This window comes from Alligator sinensis, unplaced genomic scaffold, assembly GCF_000455745.1.
Source record: "Alligator sinensis unplaced genomic scaffold, ASM45574v1 scaffold59_1, whole genome shotgun sequence".
Taxonomy (NCBI): domain Eukaryota; kingdom Metazoa; phylum Chordata; order Crocodylia; family Alligatoridae; genus Alligator; species Alligator sinensis.
The window spans coordinates 2,305,028-2,320,494 of record NW_005841878.1 but is presented as its reverse complement, the minus strand read 5'-3'; the positions used below and the strand labels follow the sequence as shown (position 1 = coordinate 2,320,494).

The 15,467-nt window shown below is 38.1% G+C and overlaps 1 protein-coding gene across 9 annotated transcripts in view; it reads right to left on the bottom strand.

Annotated features, from left to right (window-relative positions):
* Nucleotides 1–3,919: 3,919 nt before the first annotated feature.
* Nucleotides 3,920–15,467, bottom strand: part of AKAP11 (A-kinase anchoring protein 11) — a 64,029-nt gene continuing 52,481 nt past the window's right edge. For all 9 annotated transcript variants that reach the window (XM_014527924.2, XM_025196171.1, XM_025196170.1 and 6 more), the window contains one exon: nt 3,920–8,511. In XM_014527924.2, coding sequence (XP_014383410.1) covers nt 8,365–8,511 — 147 coding nt within the window. In that variant the 3' untranslated portion in view covers nt 3,920–8,364. The remainder of the gene's footprint in view (nt 8,512–15,467) is intronic.

Sequence of the window (15,467 nt, the reverse complement as noted above, 5' to 3'; positions counted from 1 at the left end):
GTGTGCTGAACATTTTTCCTCCCTAGGTGCAGCACTTTGCATTTCTCCTTGTTGAACTGAATTCTGTTGTTTTCTGCCCACTTGTCCAACCTGTCCAGGTCTGCTTGCAACAGACCGCTTTCACTGGAGCTGAGCCTGCTTACACCGCCCTGTGGCCATATAGCATAGCAAATGTTTTGTCTGTGCAAACAACATAGTATGGTAAATTGACCTTATTATTTGATATCAGTTGTTTTTTGGTCAGCATAAAACATTACATTTTAAAAAATAATTAAATAGATTCCAAGCCTAAGCAACCACAGATGACTGAGTGAAATACCAGACCAAAATTAACCTTGGGTCTTCTGCTTTCTGCCTGATGATTTCTGGGAGGCAGCCCAGCCTCTATCCATTGCCTACTCTCCCAAATGTGTAGTCTTCCCTCTCCCCCATTTTTTTTTCTTTATACCACTTCTGCTGGTCAAAATCTGCAGGCCAGAAGCCACATCAGAACAACAGGCTGGTGCCAGGAAACAACCAGTGTGAAGACAGCAGTGCTATTAAAGGGCCAGTAGGAACCAGGACCTTTCCCTAGTAGACGAGAGGTGTTGCAACCACGAGGCAGTTGTAAGTCTGAAGAGATACAGCTCTGTGTGGTGGTGTGTGGCTTTTTTGATTTTTTCTAACACCAAGAGGTAAACCTGTTTTGGAGATGGATGGAAGAAGCACCATACCCCATTAGCAATGCTCTATTCTACCTAGAGTATTTGTATGTCATAGGCATCACCATAGCCAGGCATTTTGGCATGCAGTGCAGGTCATGGGCAGAGCACCCCCCTATGTGCTACTAGGTAACATTACCGTAGTTTGATTTTAGTATCCCCACCATGGGAGGCACCTGGTGCCAGTTCACTGCTGGCATTGCCCTTGCTATGGTACTGGTAATCCAAGCACCTAAAACAAGTATATAGTCTGTATCAGGTGAGCTATATCTGGTGATCTCTACCCCCTTTTGAGAAACAAGTACAAGTATTTTTTTTTTTAAACAGTGGTGAAAAGATTAGTTTATACTTTCATTTTCCCCCACAAAGACTCTGGTTCATAGATATTCTTAACTGCTATGGAAAGGCACTGTGTGGTCACAGACTAGTCACCAAAAAGCTCTCCTTATCACTCAGACTATTGTCACACTTGTCACTTGACAGTTCTCTTGTCCCTGAAGATAACACCCCTTGCCTTGACTGTGAGGGAAGAGGTGAGATGACAGCCTTAAACTTAAATCAGGCATTTGATGGCCAGGGAAGGTAGTAATCAGGGCATTCTTCTTCAACCTTAGCATGAGTTTCCCTGGCCACCTCTCAATCTGATCCTCAGAGTGGTGATCAGTATGCCAGTCACTCACAACTGAAAGCCTGGGCTGTAGACTAGGAAGAAGTTAGCTAGCAAAGAATGTAGTAAGCCTAAAAGGGATAAAGACAGGAAACAAGATACGCATTGTGAAAAAAAGAGTAGGGAATAACTAAAAACACCCCACACCGGTGTCAAACAGACATTGCTAATGTGACAGGAAATACTTGCGAAGCTGAGCAAACTGAGGAAGAACCGGAATCTGCTATAAAAAAGAAACACCTGGAAGAAAGGAAAAAAAACTGCAAATAAATAGCTCCTCCTTTCCCTTCACCAAATTTACCATTGGGGGGGTGTTTTGTTTTTGTTTTTGTTTTTTACCATGCAACATATATACTGAATTTTGAGTTTTCCATGAGGCTGAATACTGAGATACTATTCACAGACATAAAGGTCCCCCCCACCAAACTGGATTTCTTAGTAAAGGCTGAGGGACTGCATCCTGTGTTCCTGTGCCCTCCCACAGCTGGGATCCCATGTACTCCCATAGCTGGAAGCTCCAGGACTGGGGCTCCAAGCTGCAGGACTGTAGAGGAGCCAAGCTTATTTGCCGGTGCTGGAGGAGCCCAGGATCATGATCACAGGCTCCCCCTGCACTAGCAATACAGCACAGTTGGGATCTGATCTCTCATTGTGCCCCCTGTAATACACATGTGGCACAGCAAAGGGCACAATTGTTGGGATCACACATCAGATCTCACCATATGTTTAACATCTGTCAGCAGCCTGTTAGATTACATTGCCAAAGAAAGAAAAAATGAACAATTCATTTTCCAGTTTTAAGACCCATTCTCTATTTAGGAAGCCTTTGGAATCAGAACTGTTTAATTACTTTGATGTAATCCTGCTTGGCTTTAAACTAACACAGATAATTACTCACTGGACATGTCTACATTGGACACTTAATGTACAGTAGCCTAATAACACTGCACAATACAATCCCAGGCAAAAACGGTGCTAATACCTTACTGCACAGTAGTATTAGGCTACTGCACAATAAGTGTTATTAAAAACCCATCTGCTGGCACTACTGCGCAGTAACTTTAGTTACTGCACATTTAGTTAGTACTTCATTAAGCAAGTACTAAATTAAATGTGCAGTAACTACTATGCATTAATGAATGTGTAGACAAGCCCTCTGTTCACAATAAAGCCATTAATTTTTTATCTGGTAAGTTAAGTAGGCTAGATATAGGTCATATAACACAAAATCAACTAATGATTTTAATAGACACATTTATATAATGCATGCATACATTTTGGCCAACCTACCTTTTAACATTTTTCCTGGAGACTCCACAGCTGCTTTTCAACTTGAACATTTCCCAAGCATTGCATCACATATACATGAATTCTCTCTCAAGATTGATATATCTATGCTTTGGAGAAAACACTAAGCACACAACTTTATGTTATCACTTAAGACAAGAGGCACAAAGTAGTCAGAAAGGCTGGATGCAATGTCCTTCTTAGAATTAAGAAACCAGGGATAACTTCTATACTGTCCTCCAAAAAGCCATGGGACTTTTGAATGGTCAGAACTTTGGTTTTTATGTTTCACACCAAGGTAAGCACAATGGTTTTCTAACTCCTGCTAAGACAATGATTTGGTATTAGCTCTGGGTGCAGACAAACAACATTTGAGATGTTTCCAAGCGTAACAGGCTTGGAAATATTTAAAATGTTATAAGCCTTTAACCGCACATACGGTCCTTGAAAGCACTTCCCGGCTGCAGTGCATAAAAACTGGGGTGCTAAAAGATGCTGTGGTAACTTGCTCTCCCTGAGCGTGACAAATCTACGATACCTGGCCTATGACATGCTCCTCCCTCCACCCTGCTGGCACTGGAGAGGTACCCAGGGATTGGAGTGCTAGGAGAAGCTGGGAGGGCCCCAGGAGCACTTCAACTGCTGGGAGTCCCAGCACTGTGGGCACTGCTGATCCTAGCACTGAGGGGAAAGGGGGGCTAGTAAGGGACATACTTGGCTCTGCAGGTCTGGGGACTACACCCCAATGACTCTGGGCACTACTGCTCAGCATGGGGTAAGGGTTTACCCAGCTCTGGCCAGGAGAATGCCCCATCTGCTCCATTCTCTCTCCTTCTCCTTGGGTGTGTGGGGATGGGCGGGGACAGAAGAGGAGAGCACTGTTGGATGCTGGAGCACCCAGACATCTCCATCATGCTTCCTACAGTATACACATATGCAAAAGAGTGAAGTGCTTCAAAAACAGCAGTGGTATTTTTCAGCATTTCAGCTGCTTTTGGGATGTTTCAAAGGGCACATAGGTTTGTGCAGCTGGCTCTCTGACACATTTCAAAGGCGTCTGAAATGTTTCAGCTGTTACTTCTGTCTTCACTGTCTGTTAACACCCATCTACTGTAAAGCAACAGCGCTATTTACCATACCATCCTCCAAACTTTCACCCAAGAACTTAACAAAACCAACTCTACTTGTTGTGAGAGCTGTGGGAAAAAAAGAAAAAGAAAATACAGAAAATATAGAATAAATGACAGTTTGCTTAAAACTATTACAACACATGGGATTTGTTTATTTGAAGCCACTGCTAAAACCAGGACAAATTTAGTGCAACCCAACTGGTAACCGAATATATTGTTAAATTACAAAAATGGCAAAAGATGTCACCATTATACAGTACAAGACCTTCATATAGAATTCACTTAGTACAGTTACATAAACATTTATAAACTGCTTTTGTTATACAGTTGAACCACTAACTGGGCTGTGAATTGCTATAACACTGCACAAGTAAGCAGCAGTTCCAGCTAATAATGTTTAGTCTTAATTATTCAGATGCAACAACAGAACAATGACCCTCTAAAACTACAACTCCAGCTATACAATAGGAATGTACAAAGATGATACAAAATAAAGTGACTACAGTGGCCAGGCACAGTACTCTCAAAGCTCAAGTACAGTGCAGGCTTGACAGTAGTGGCTCTTTCTGAAAGGCTAGAATTCTTAAACTAAAAATAAATCATTTCCGAAACCTGAATTTTCCTCTGCAAATCATTTCAGTAAACAGCTATGCAAATACTAGCTCTTCTTGTTCTGGTGACAGTGTTTACTACTTAGTGCATTCGCACCTCCCATTGTACGAGTAGCTCTTTACAGAAAAGGTCCCATATAGTTATATTAGAAAAATGTAACATTTAAAATCCAATACATTTTTGAGAGACACCATTAGTACCAGAACAGAAAGTTTCTGGGAACATATATTTTATGCAAATCACATTTAAATAAGGTTTAGGCGTGAGTTATTACTTCATGTTTTCACACTGAAATATTAGAACTTGCCTGTGGTTTAATTCTACCATATGGTTACATTAGACATTTTAAAAAAATACTTACTCTTAAAAGCTGTTGATGATTTTTTTTTTAAACAGATTTATAGAGGAATTTTTGTGTTAAATATTCTCATATTTCACTTCTATTTTATTCAGGGGTCCTTCTCAAAAGTGCTTTATTTATAGAAAGTTTAAAAATATATCAAAATATTACTAACCAATTTCCAATATAACAAAAATCTATTTAAAGTTTGGTTGATAAAGTATGTTCTTCTGGAACACTTGAAGCCCATTGCACGTATTTCCCTCAACCTAAGACAAAGTCAGGTTTCCTTTCTTTTAGCATCCCACTATATATATATATATATATATATATATATATATATACACACACACACACACACAATATGCCTAACGAAAAAAAATCCTGCTCTATTTCACTTGCCTAAAATCCAGATTTATTCTAATTTAAGAGATCAGAATTTGGCTCACTGTTATTCACAGTGAATTTGCATTTCCACACTTGCATTCAGGAGGGAATGGATTAAATAAGTTTGTTAGTGGCGTAAGTACAGATTCAATTCAGCACAGAACACAACTTTCTTCAGTAACAGAATATGTCATTGAGATGTAATAAGGATAAGGATCCCCACTAAATTTAATAATGATATATATCTTTAATATGATATATCTAAGTAAATCAGTAATTTGTATTTAATGATTAATATCCAACAGGTAACTCAAAACAGTCTTGAAGCCAGATACCAATGCCTGAAGAAAATGAGTTGAAAGTCCATTTATAAAAAAATTACAAGTTTTAGTTAAAAATGAAATATTTTTCAACAAAAACATTCTTTACATGTAGGACTTGGAAACTATTTAATATTACTGAGAGAAAAAAAATAGGTAAAACTAGTCTCTAATATAATGCCATTTAATGGAACTACATCAGAGATGTTCTTTCACCTAGAGTCTCCAAATAGAAGTCTATGTAAAAATTAAAAAACTATCACTTCAGTATAAATTGACTTGAATCCCTGCTTAACTACTGTTTAGATCTTTATACATAATCAGAGTTTGCACCTTCTATTTTTTGTAGGAAAGAACTTTATAAAAACAGAATAATCTGTTAACCAATTTTTTAATAATCAATCATATGATACAAGAATGTTAAAAATAGTTGAGCCTGCATGGAAATTTCTGAAAGTCTTCTATTAACAGATGTCTGTATATTTACATTTTGTTTTGTAAATGTACACTTTTTTTTGTAAATTTCTTAATTTGAGATTCAGATGGAGACATGTAAACCCTGAACCAGAATTCTACCTCTATGTTCAACCCTTGAAACCTTATTAAAGTGAATATAGTTTTAGGGGATTCAATCAAAAAATAATTTAGCCAGATCTTGTTTTTAAGAGCCACTTGTTTCTGTTACTTATTTTTCACTTAAAATCAAATTGTTGTTTGTGATCATTTTACTGATTGCTCTGGGAAACAGGAGATCACAAATAGCCCTAATCTGAAACTGCACAAAGTAGAAAATGTGTGTTCTTAAAAAAAAAAAAAAAAAAAAAAAAAAAAAAATTCCCCAAAAAAAACAGGGGGGGGGGGGGGGGGGAACCCCCTTAGTTATTTAGTTTTGAAACACTGTACAAAAATGATTCATCACTTTAGTCCCATTTTAAAGATGAAATCAGTTAAGCAGTTTCCTATAGACCACACAGAATCAGTAGCAAAACTAGGATTAGAACCGATGAGTTCCTACCTCCTAGTGTTAACTATTAAATCAACAGGACTACTTGACCCATATAAAAATCAAAAACTGTCACAATTCAAAAAAACCCCAAAACTTTGCCACAAGACATTATGGAATCTTTCAATTAATGAGGTAATACAGGAACACAATATTAAGATGAGGTAACAATATTTGACAATACTTAAGGAACTGTGGAATTTTGAAGTGATGACAGATCTACATTATATACACTTGTATCTTGAAAACAGATCTTCCATAAAAATAAATAACTTTTCAATTTGTTTATTTTTTTTAAAAAGACCAATATCTTTACCCTGTCTTAAGGCAGGTGTGTATGTTTCCTTTTAAAATCCACGTTACTATATAAGCACAAGAAGATCCTTTAAGAAGAATGCCCTAATGAGTACTGGAATGCTCCTTTAAGGCACAATGGCACTACAAGGAGAAAGCAACTGGACTCGCTGCTGTATACCGAGAATCTCTGTAACTAGGGGTGCTTACAGACATGGAAACAAATAAACAAAACCCCAGTGCTTTACTTTCACCTCAGCGCGCCCCCACACCGAGCACAGCGCATGCCCAGAAGAAGAATCGTGTCAGTTTTACCTGGCTCCCCAGCATCTGCATACCTCGTGTTTCACCAGAGCTTTATGGCACTTATCTAATAGCTGACTGAATGAGCTATTAGGTAAAAATGCCAAAAAAAACCCTCCTGAAGTGCATGAGCTATACAGATGCTGGGGAGTCAGGTCAAACTGATGTGATTCCTCTTCCAGTAAAGTGCTGTTTTGTTTTGTTCTGTTTTTCCACGGCTGTCAACACCCTAAGGCTAAAATCCTGAGAATGGCTCTGTACATGCAATTTCTGCTGAAGCATTCAACCTCTCAGGACCTGGTCCCAAGTTTGGGGATATAAACACCACCACTATCTACAGTATTAGCAAGAGGACTATTTCAATGTCTATATCCCAGCAAAACAAATGAGCCCCCATGATTCTTTTGCAGCGATGTCAGTAAGGTGACAATCTCACATTCAGGGCCCCCTTCCCCTTACACACACAAAAGGATCTGTAGAACAAAACAAGAAACTAACAATACTTCCAAACCACTTGATATCTAAAGACAGAGGGACAAAAACCAAGTGCAGGACATGTTGACAGCACTGGAAAGTAACCTATGAGTTCCATCTGACAAAAGATTTGATTAAAAGGCTTCTTTTACAACAATCTAGTTAAGAAAAAAATGACAACTAAATTTGTAGCAACTTTCCTCTATATGTTTTAATTAATTTTATGATTTTAAAGTGCTCATTGTGGCACAAAATGATCTCCTGAATAAATAGACTTTTATGGAGAATGAGAGAGAATGCACTGTACTGGTCAAAAGATGGCAACACTGCATGAGGAAAACATTCAATTTTTTTTGCTATTGTTAAGAGGGAAGCATAAGGTGATTCTTCAAAACAAAGAATGTCTTTAAAAAGGTCAGAACTAAAAAGTTTGGTTTTGTGGGGTATTTTTTAGCAATTCAAACTTAAAATCATGCAATTAATAAGGTGTTGATATAGGAGGAATCCTCTAACTCCCATTTTAGACTGTCATCTGTCAACTACTGTCATAGATCAGATTTTTCTTCAAATAATAATTCAATCATCTGAACACAGCAGTAATACAAGTGTGCATGGATGAAAAATACTCTGATACAGATTATGAAGATATGCACTGGATAAACATACTAGATACATGGTGTCACAAAGCACTTACAGCACAGCTATATTGACTTTCACCCCAAAAAGCCTCGTAAAATGCTGACTACTAATGGAACATTCATCAGCTAAATTTTAAACTAAATATCTGGGTTCTCCTCTCCTTTTAAAAGAGGAATGAAGTGAAGAATAGTGAATCTTTGGATTTTTTCAGACATTTTCCCGAAGCCAACCAAACAAAGGTTTATTGAAACCTCTCTCTCCATCAGAAGCCTTCTCCATCATTTCACAGTATTTCTGCACTGCTTGCAAAAGATCTCCCACCTTCCAATCTCTTTCACGCAGTCTTTTTGAAAGCTAAAGGGGAAAAAAAAATTATTAGCTTAAAGAAGTAAATGGTTTGACTGATTGACATTTATAAAAATTCTCTGTGAAACATCAGGTCATATTAGAAGACCAGCTGTGAAGAGTTAAACATTAATCCACAGCTATAAAAACAAAACTTCCTCAATGATCATGCATTTTTCCCTAAGCTAGCTTCCATAAAAATTTCTTCTCCATGGAGTGACAATTTTCAAGTGATACAGTCCCACAGCTATGTATTCTGTGGTTCAAAGCTGTAGGAAACAGGAAATTCTGAACGCAATATTAATACATTTGCCACCACCCCCAAAAATACACATGTAATAGACAAAAATCAGACTTAATAGAAGGATGTGGATTTTCCTTACACAATATATATAGTGTGGTTTGGTTGGTATATGCACTACTCTACCCTCAACGGAAATGCTGAACTCCATAGCTAGAAAATTTCAGTTTCTTAAAAAAAGTATTTGTTAAACCTCCACTTACAAGCAGAAGTTAGTGTGGTTGGAAGCAACTTTTTCCCTTAGTAGGTCACAGCAAGGAAATTTCCTCATCTATTACTCTGAGTTATATACAGTGGAGGCCCATCAGTACCCTGAGACAGTTAAAATTCATACCATTATCACCAAGTATAAGAACCTTTCAGTTTTACACCTTTTGATTCTATTCCTTCATTATGCCAGTTGTTTTCTGCCCATTAAGCACATCCATACTTGCTTGAGTATTGAAGGCTGTTGATTCCAGCTTGAATCCCCTACCCAACAAATATTCTAAGTTTGGATTAAGAGGACATTAATACAAAAGAAACACATCTAAGTAGGGAGAACATTCTTTAATGCACTGAAGTCAGTGAATTCTATTATGTAACATTTTTACAGAATTTCAAAAGAAACAAAACCAATAAGGTTCTATAGAAATTATTCTTAAAACCAAAAGAACTTTACCACTTTTATAGTCTTATTATAGCCTATCCTACAGATTTCCTACTGCTGGGATGTACCTTTCTATTTAATACTATAACATTGCCAGAGTTATTGTATTCAATTTTATTCCTATTAAAAACTCTGCAGGATATTTCTGTAAGGCATGTTGCACTTTTGAAAGTACTTTTGAAAATGAAGACTAGCATGCTGGAGGATGGTTTCACTGTTTTCAGTCAGAAAGGCATACAACCTGAAGCAAGGCAGTGATGGGGCTACTTGCTATGTAAGATAGCAATTTACATGTACGACTACATACAGAGTATGTACAGATAAACAGTAACCGTATTGCTTCTCTTACGGAAGAATCCCGGAAGGGACTTCAGGTGGTCAACTAGTCCAAGCCCCACCCCTGTTTAGTTTAGGAATTTCTCTGTTTAAACTCAGTCAAATGTTTGCCTAACCTGAACTTGAAAACTTACAATGACGATGACTGCACAGCCTAACTAGGTAATCTGTTCCAGTGCTTAACTGTCTTCACTATTAAAAAGTCCTTCTTAACCAAGTTAAAATTTCCCTCACTGCTATTTAAGCCCATTATTTCTTGTTGTTCCCTGTGGACAGCAAATAACTACAATCCTCTTTTTGCAATCCCTTTTTTTTCTGATGACTTATCAAACCCTCCTCAGTCTTATTTTCTTTAAAGTAAATAACAATATTTCTTTCAATTTTAGGTCATTTTTTCTAGATCCATATTTTTTGTTTCTATCCTTTGGACTCTTTCCAGTTTGTGGTGCCCTAACCTGGACACAATTCTCCAGCTGCGATTCTACCAGTGTGGAACTGTACTGTCATCACTCCCTGTGCTTCCATGTAACAACCTATTAATATATCCAAAGATGCTATTGGGTTTTTTTTTTGCAAAATGCACTGTACACTCATATTCACTGTACAGTCCACTATAACCCTCCGGTCCTTTCCTGCAGTACTATAGCCTAACCAATCATTGCTTAATTTGTATTTTGTATTTGATTTGGAATCATGATAATTTTGAACCCTAATACTGTCCTCCAAAGGGTCTTAGGCTTGGGTGACATCTGCAGATTTAACTGCACACAATTCTATTCTTGAAATCACTGCACAGTTATATGACAACCTAATACTAGGCTACTTTTCAGCAAAAAATACACGCGTTATGTTAGCGCAAGCAGAAACACCCACAAACATGTATCAGTAAACATAGACTGAGCTATACAAATTATCCAGGCATCAGCTATAAACAAACCCAGGTTTAAAACAATGTATAAACATTTCATAAAAATTCTAGAAATAAGGATGCTTATTTCTCTTAATCTAAATATGTTTGGCTGATATCCTTTAACTCAAATATTTTTTACTGCTTAAATTAAATATATTCTAAACTCTTGACAGTTTCTGTAAATCAGGAAGTGGAAAAAGTCAAAATATAATCATACAAAGATGTGCAACCATGGCATCTGGCTCTTTTGGTCTCATGTCAGTTCAGGGTTCAAAGACCAATCCCATAATTTCTTCATCAGACTAGTCCATTTCCTACTGCCAGAAGACTAATATTTGAGTTTACTCAAATAGAAACTTAAATGTTTTAAATGGCCGGATGGAAGCCAAGACGCCTACAGTAGCTAGTTGGCTCAGTTTTGTTCCTTTGAGTCAGCAGCTATAATTAATTTTCTCTTATAAAATACCTGTCATCTTTTAAGAACTATTTACATTGCTTTATTGCTGCTCATAACTCCAACTACGCTATTTTTTTTAAATCCTGTACTCTTCAGACATCTCATGCTTGTTTCTGCATTTGAAAAGAAAAATCAGCAGCAAGAAGACAGATTATTTATTGAGTTTACAGAAAAGGGAATATATAATAGTTGTATCAAGTGTGCATGAACAGGAAGAGGCAATCGTGTTAACGTCAAGCGTTTCATTAGAGCTATGACAAGACATGGGTTTAGTGTCCTACCAGGCCTAAAGGCCTTTCCCATTTAAGTGCAAGCAATGTCTTTGATAATTTTGATCAGCGATGAGAACTTTGACTTGAGTGTCTGGTCTTCACTAGATGAACTAGCATTAAGTTAAGAAGGTGCATCTCTTGTGGACTAATGATAATTTCTAAAACTAATTCAAATTAAGACCTAATGTAATTTTTTTAATTAGTACTGTTTTTCTCCAACCATTCATATCCATCCAATCAGGCTTCATAATGGAGTTGTTCTGTCCTCTTGATGTCAAGAATTTTCAATTCCAATACCAATATACTGGCTTCAATTCCAATATATGTGGCTGTTATTTCACAGATATTTCATTTTATATACAAGGATTCAAATTATGGTCAGTTTGAGAGTACCGAGTGCTTTTCAAGATCAAAAAAATTATATGCCTGAATAATGATTTGGAAGCGTAATTTCATTAACTCATTTTTGAAAATTCGGGTTTGTATGCCTACAATATCAATCCCCTAAATAACAGCTTGTAAAAACAAACTTACATTGCACTTTGTCCTACTAAGAAAGTACATTTCAAATAATGTATTTTTAAGTAATTTTTTGAAAAAAAACCCACATTATGCAAAACAAACTCTTCGAGTGACTAGCAACTGTTTATTTTGTTTATACAGTATCTATGGGGTGGGGCCTGGTTCCTTGACAGGCCTACAAATTAGATAACTTAAATGCAAGTGAATTGTAACATTTTGTAAGTTAGATGGCTTTTTACTTTACTGAAACAATGGAGTTACTACAGGAGTGAATCAGGTCTTCCAGTAAGAGTAATGGGGTCAATTCCAGAACCTGACTTGTATACCAGTTAGACACACTCTCATTTTCTGAATTTATTCACAGCCAGTTTGCACCCACTTATTCTAGTGTCAACATTACCCTCATGTTTAAATATCTCATCTCCCTCCTCTTGATATATTTTTAGAACTATTATAATATACTAAACTTGTAGTTTATGAAGCTAAGCAAGCTCAGTTCTCTTACTCTCCTCTAAGACAAGTTCTCCATTGAGGAATTTCTCTATACCAGTTCTGGTCTGAATTCACTTTCTGGAACATGAGACAACAGAACTGTAAATAAAATCCATGATGCTTTATCAGTGTACAATGACATTCACACTATCACTACTGGTATTAGCGCACCTGATATACCCAAGATTTGTATTTTCCTTTTGCATAGCCACATTTTACTGGTCACACACCAGGTCTTTCTCCTTCGTCATATTTAGATTTCAGTTTCTGCTAAAAATTGTGTTATGACTTTGATCTTGTTAGACTTTGCACTTGGTAGTAGTAAAGACCATTTCATTTCTGTTATTTCAAACTTCAGTCATCCAATTCAAAACAAGCAAATTCTTAAGAGTTTGGGAAAACTGTTGATTCTCTAAAATTTTACTCTGGTGATAATTTTCAATCCTAGTTCATGGATTACAAAATCTATAAACAGAAATATCTCGAGTACTTTCTGGTCTATACCATATTATTCAAACTGCAACAGAATACTCCGAAAATTATGCTACCTAGCTTCAGGCCACAGGAAAATGGGGAGTTCCTGAGCCTGATGACATAATTATTATAGCTGTGGTTTGATGATTAAGTATAAACCTCACAAGATACAGGAAAAAGGTTGCAAATTTATGACAGATAGTCCGCATTGCTTTTCTGTTTCTTCCCTGTATCTGACTTCCGTTTTTTACTTCATTTGATTTTACTCAACATGTTACTATACATATACAACATCTTTTTACCTTTCACAGTTCAAAAAGGAAGAAAAACAGTATTTCCACCCAATTCAAAATAACATACCAGAAAAGCTTAATCAATACACAATATCCCGTTTCATCAGTCAGTTCATATTTTAATGCTTTTTAGACTGTGATCACATGGATAAGTCAATGACTTTTTACTTTTTAGATTAAGACACTAATACAGAACAAACATTCTCCAATCTACCCAGGAATAATTCCTGTGTTCTGGACTCCTCTGAAATGGTACATATGGATTTATCCCACTAAAACTTTAGAAAATGTGTTCTTTCCCCCACTTGCATATTCTGGAATAATACAGAACCGCTTTGACTATTTTAAAATTCCAAAATACTCAATGACTCACTATCTCATATTTCTCCTAGAAACTGAAAAGAGGCTTATGCTTTCTCAGATTATGATATGTACCCTCTCACAAACTATGTTGCCATTAACATTCGTCTTAGCAAAATCTTAAAAGGCAATAACTTCTCTCTTATATGGCAAGATCTAAACTAGAACACATGGCAAACCATCCTTCTTACTAGCTTCACCGCCTAGAAACAAAAACACCCACGCTTCTTTTTAATCAGCATCTTTTTAGCACAGTAATTTAAGATTGTAGTTGCACTTCCCAAACTTGATAAAAAGCACTATATCCCAAAGCAGTAAAAAGGTTATGCAAATGTATTTTAAAGTATAATCTGCTATTTTATTCAGGAAGAGGAATGATTTTACTAATTTTTCTGAATGCAGGGATGGAAAGTTTTAATTCTTATTTTGACACCACCTCTCCATGCTGCAGCTCTGGCAGAAGAGGTTTTGCCAGCTTAATGATCAGGTGTTTCTAGTTTACAATTATATCTAAGTACTTACATCCTTTCAAACATATAGACTATTAATATAATATCCTTAGTTACCAAATATTCAAGAGAGAGTCTCTCATTTATTCTCTTCAAGGGTGACAAATACCAGTATCTGACAAGGCTCCTTCCCAATGTTTTACTTACTACTGGCTTCCCCCTTTGAAATAAAAACTGCAATTGTTTATGGGTGGGTCTCAGCTCATGCATGTGTGACAACCTCTTTGGTGAGATATACAGTCATTGCACAAACACATTTTTAAAGATTACCTTCCTTCTAGCCAAGCAGCTTCTCTGAGATGTGAAATGCCTCTGTGGCTGTGTCCAGACAAGCGAGCACGTGCCTGTTGCAGCATCTCAAAGCAGTTTGAAATGCCGCAAGAGGTACACTAGGAATTAAAAAATGTTCCCCACACTGCGGCGCGGAGTCTAAATTTGATACTGGGAAATCTCGATATAAAAAAAAACACAGGAAAAAAGCGGCGCAAGGCACACTCCTGAAGCGTACCCAGAGGCAGCTGGAGGCTGGGTCCTCCAAGGCGACACTGGCACCCATATGGCTGCCCCGTACTCCTGCTACTTCAGCATGCTGCCTCAGTGTGCTGGGGCAAATAGGAGCAAGGCAAGGCTGCAGCAGCGGCTTGGACCCCAACTCTGTCCCCAGTAAGCGGGGACATGGGGGGGAGGGGGAACGGAACTGTGGGGGTGGAAGGGACTGCTCAGGAGGGGTGGGTCCCCCACCCCCACACAGCCCCCCACCACACCCCCAGCAGCAGCAGCCGCCATTGTGGTGTTCTTGGTCCACGGTTGGCAGAGACCCCTGGCTGTGTCACATGGTATTGGCCCAGCTGCTGGTGCGCACCGTCAAACACCACCAGGCTGGCCTGGCCCGAAGGCACATGGGGCACATGGAGGTGGGATCCAACCTAGCTCGAGGGCACGTGGCCCCTATGTACAGTGCCAGGAGCCGCAGGTGATACATAGATTTCATAGACATTAGGGCTGGAAGGGACCTCGGAAGATCGAGTCCAGCCCCCTGCCCAAAGGGCAGGAAGTCAGCTGGGGTCATAGGATCCCAGCAAGATAAGCATCCAGTTTGATCTTGAAGGTGTTCAATGTAGGCGCTTGAACCACCTCTGGGGGCAGGCTGTTTCAGACCTTGGGGGCTCGGACAGTAAAGAAATTCTTCCTTATGTCCAACCTGAAACGGTCTTGTAGTAGTTTATGACCGTTCGACCTAGTCGTCATCGCTTGGGACGCTCTGGTGAACAAACATTCCCCCAGATACTGGTGGTCACCCCTGATAAACTTGTATGTGGCCATCAGATCACCCCTGAGCCTGCGCTTTTTCAGGCTAAAGAGCCCCAGGGCTCTCAGCCTGTCATCATAG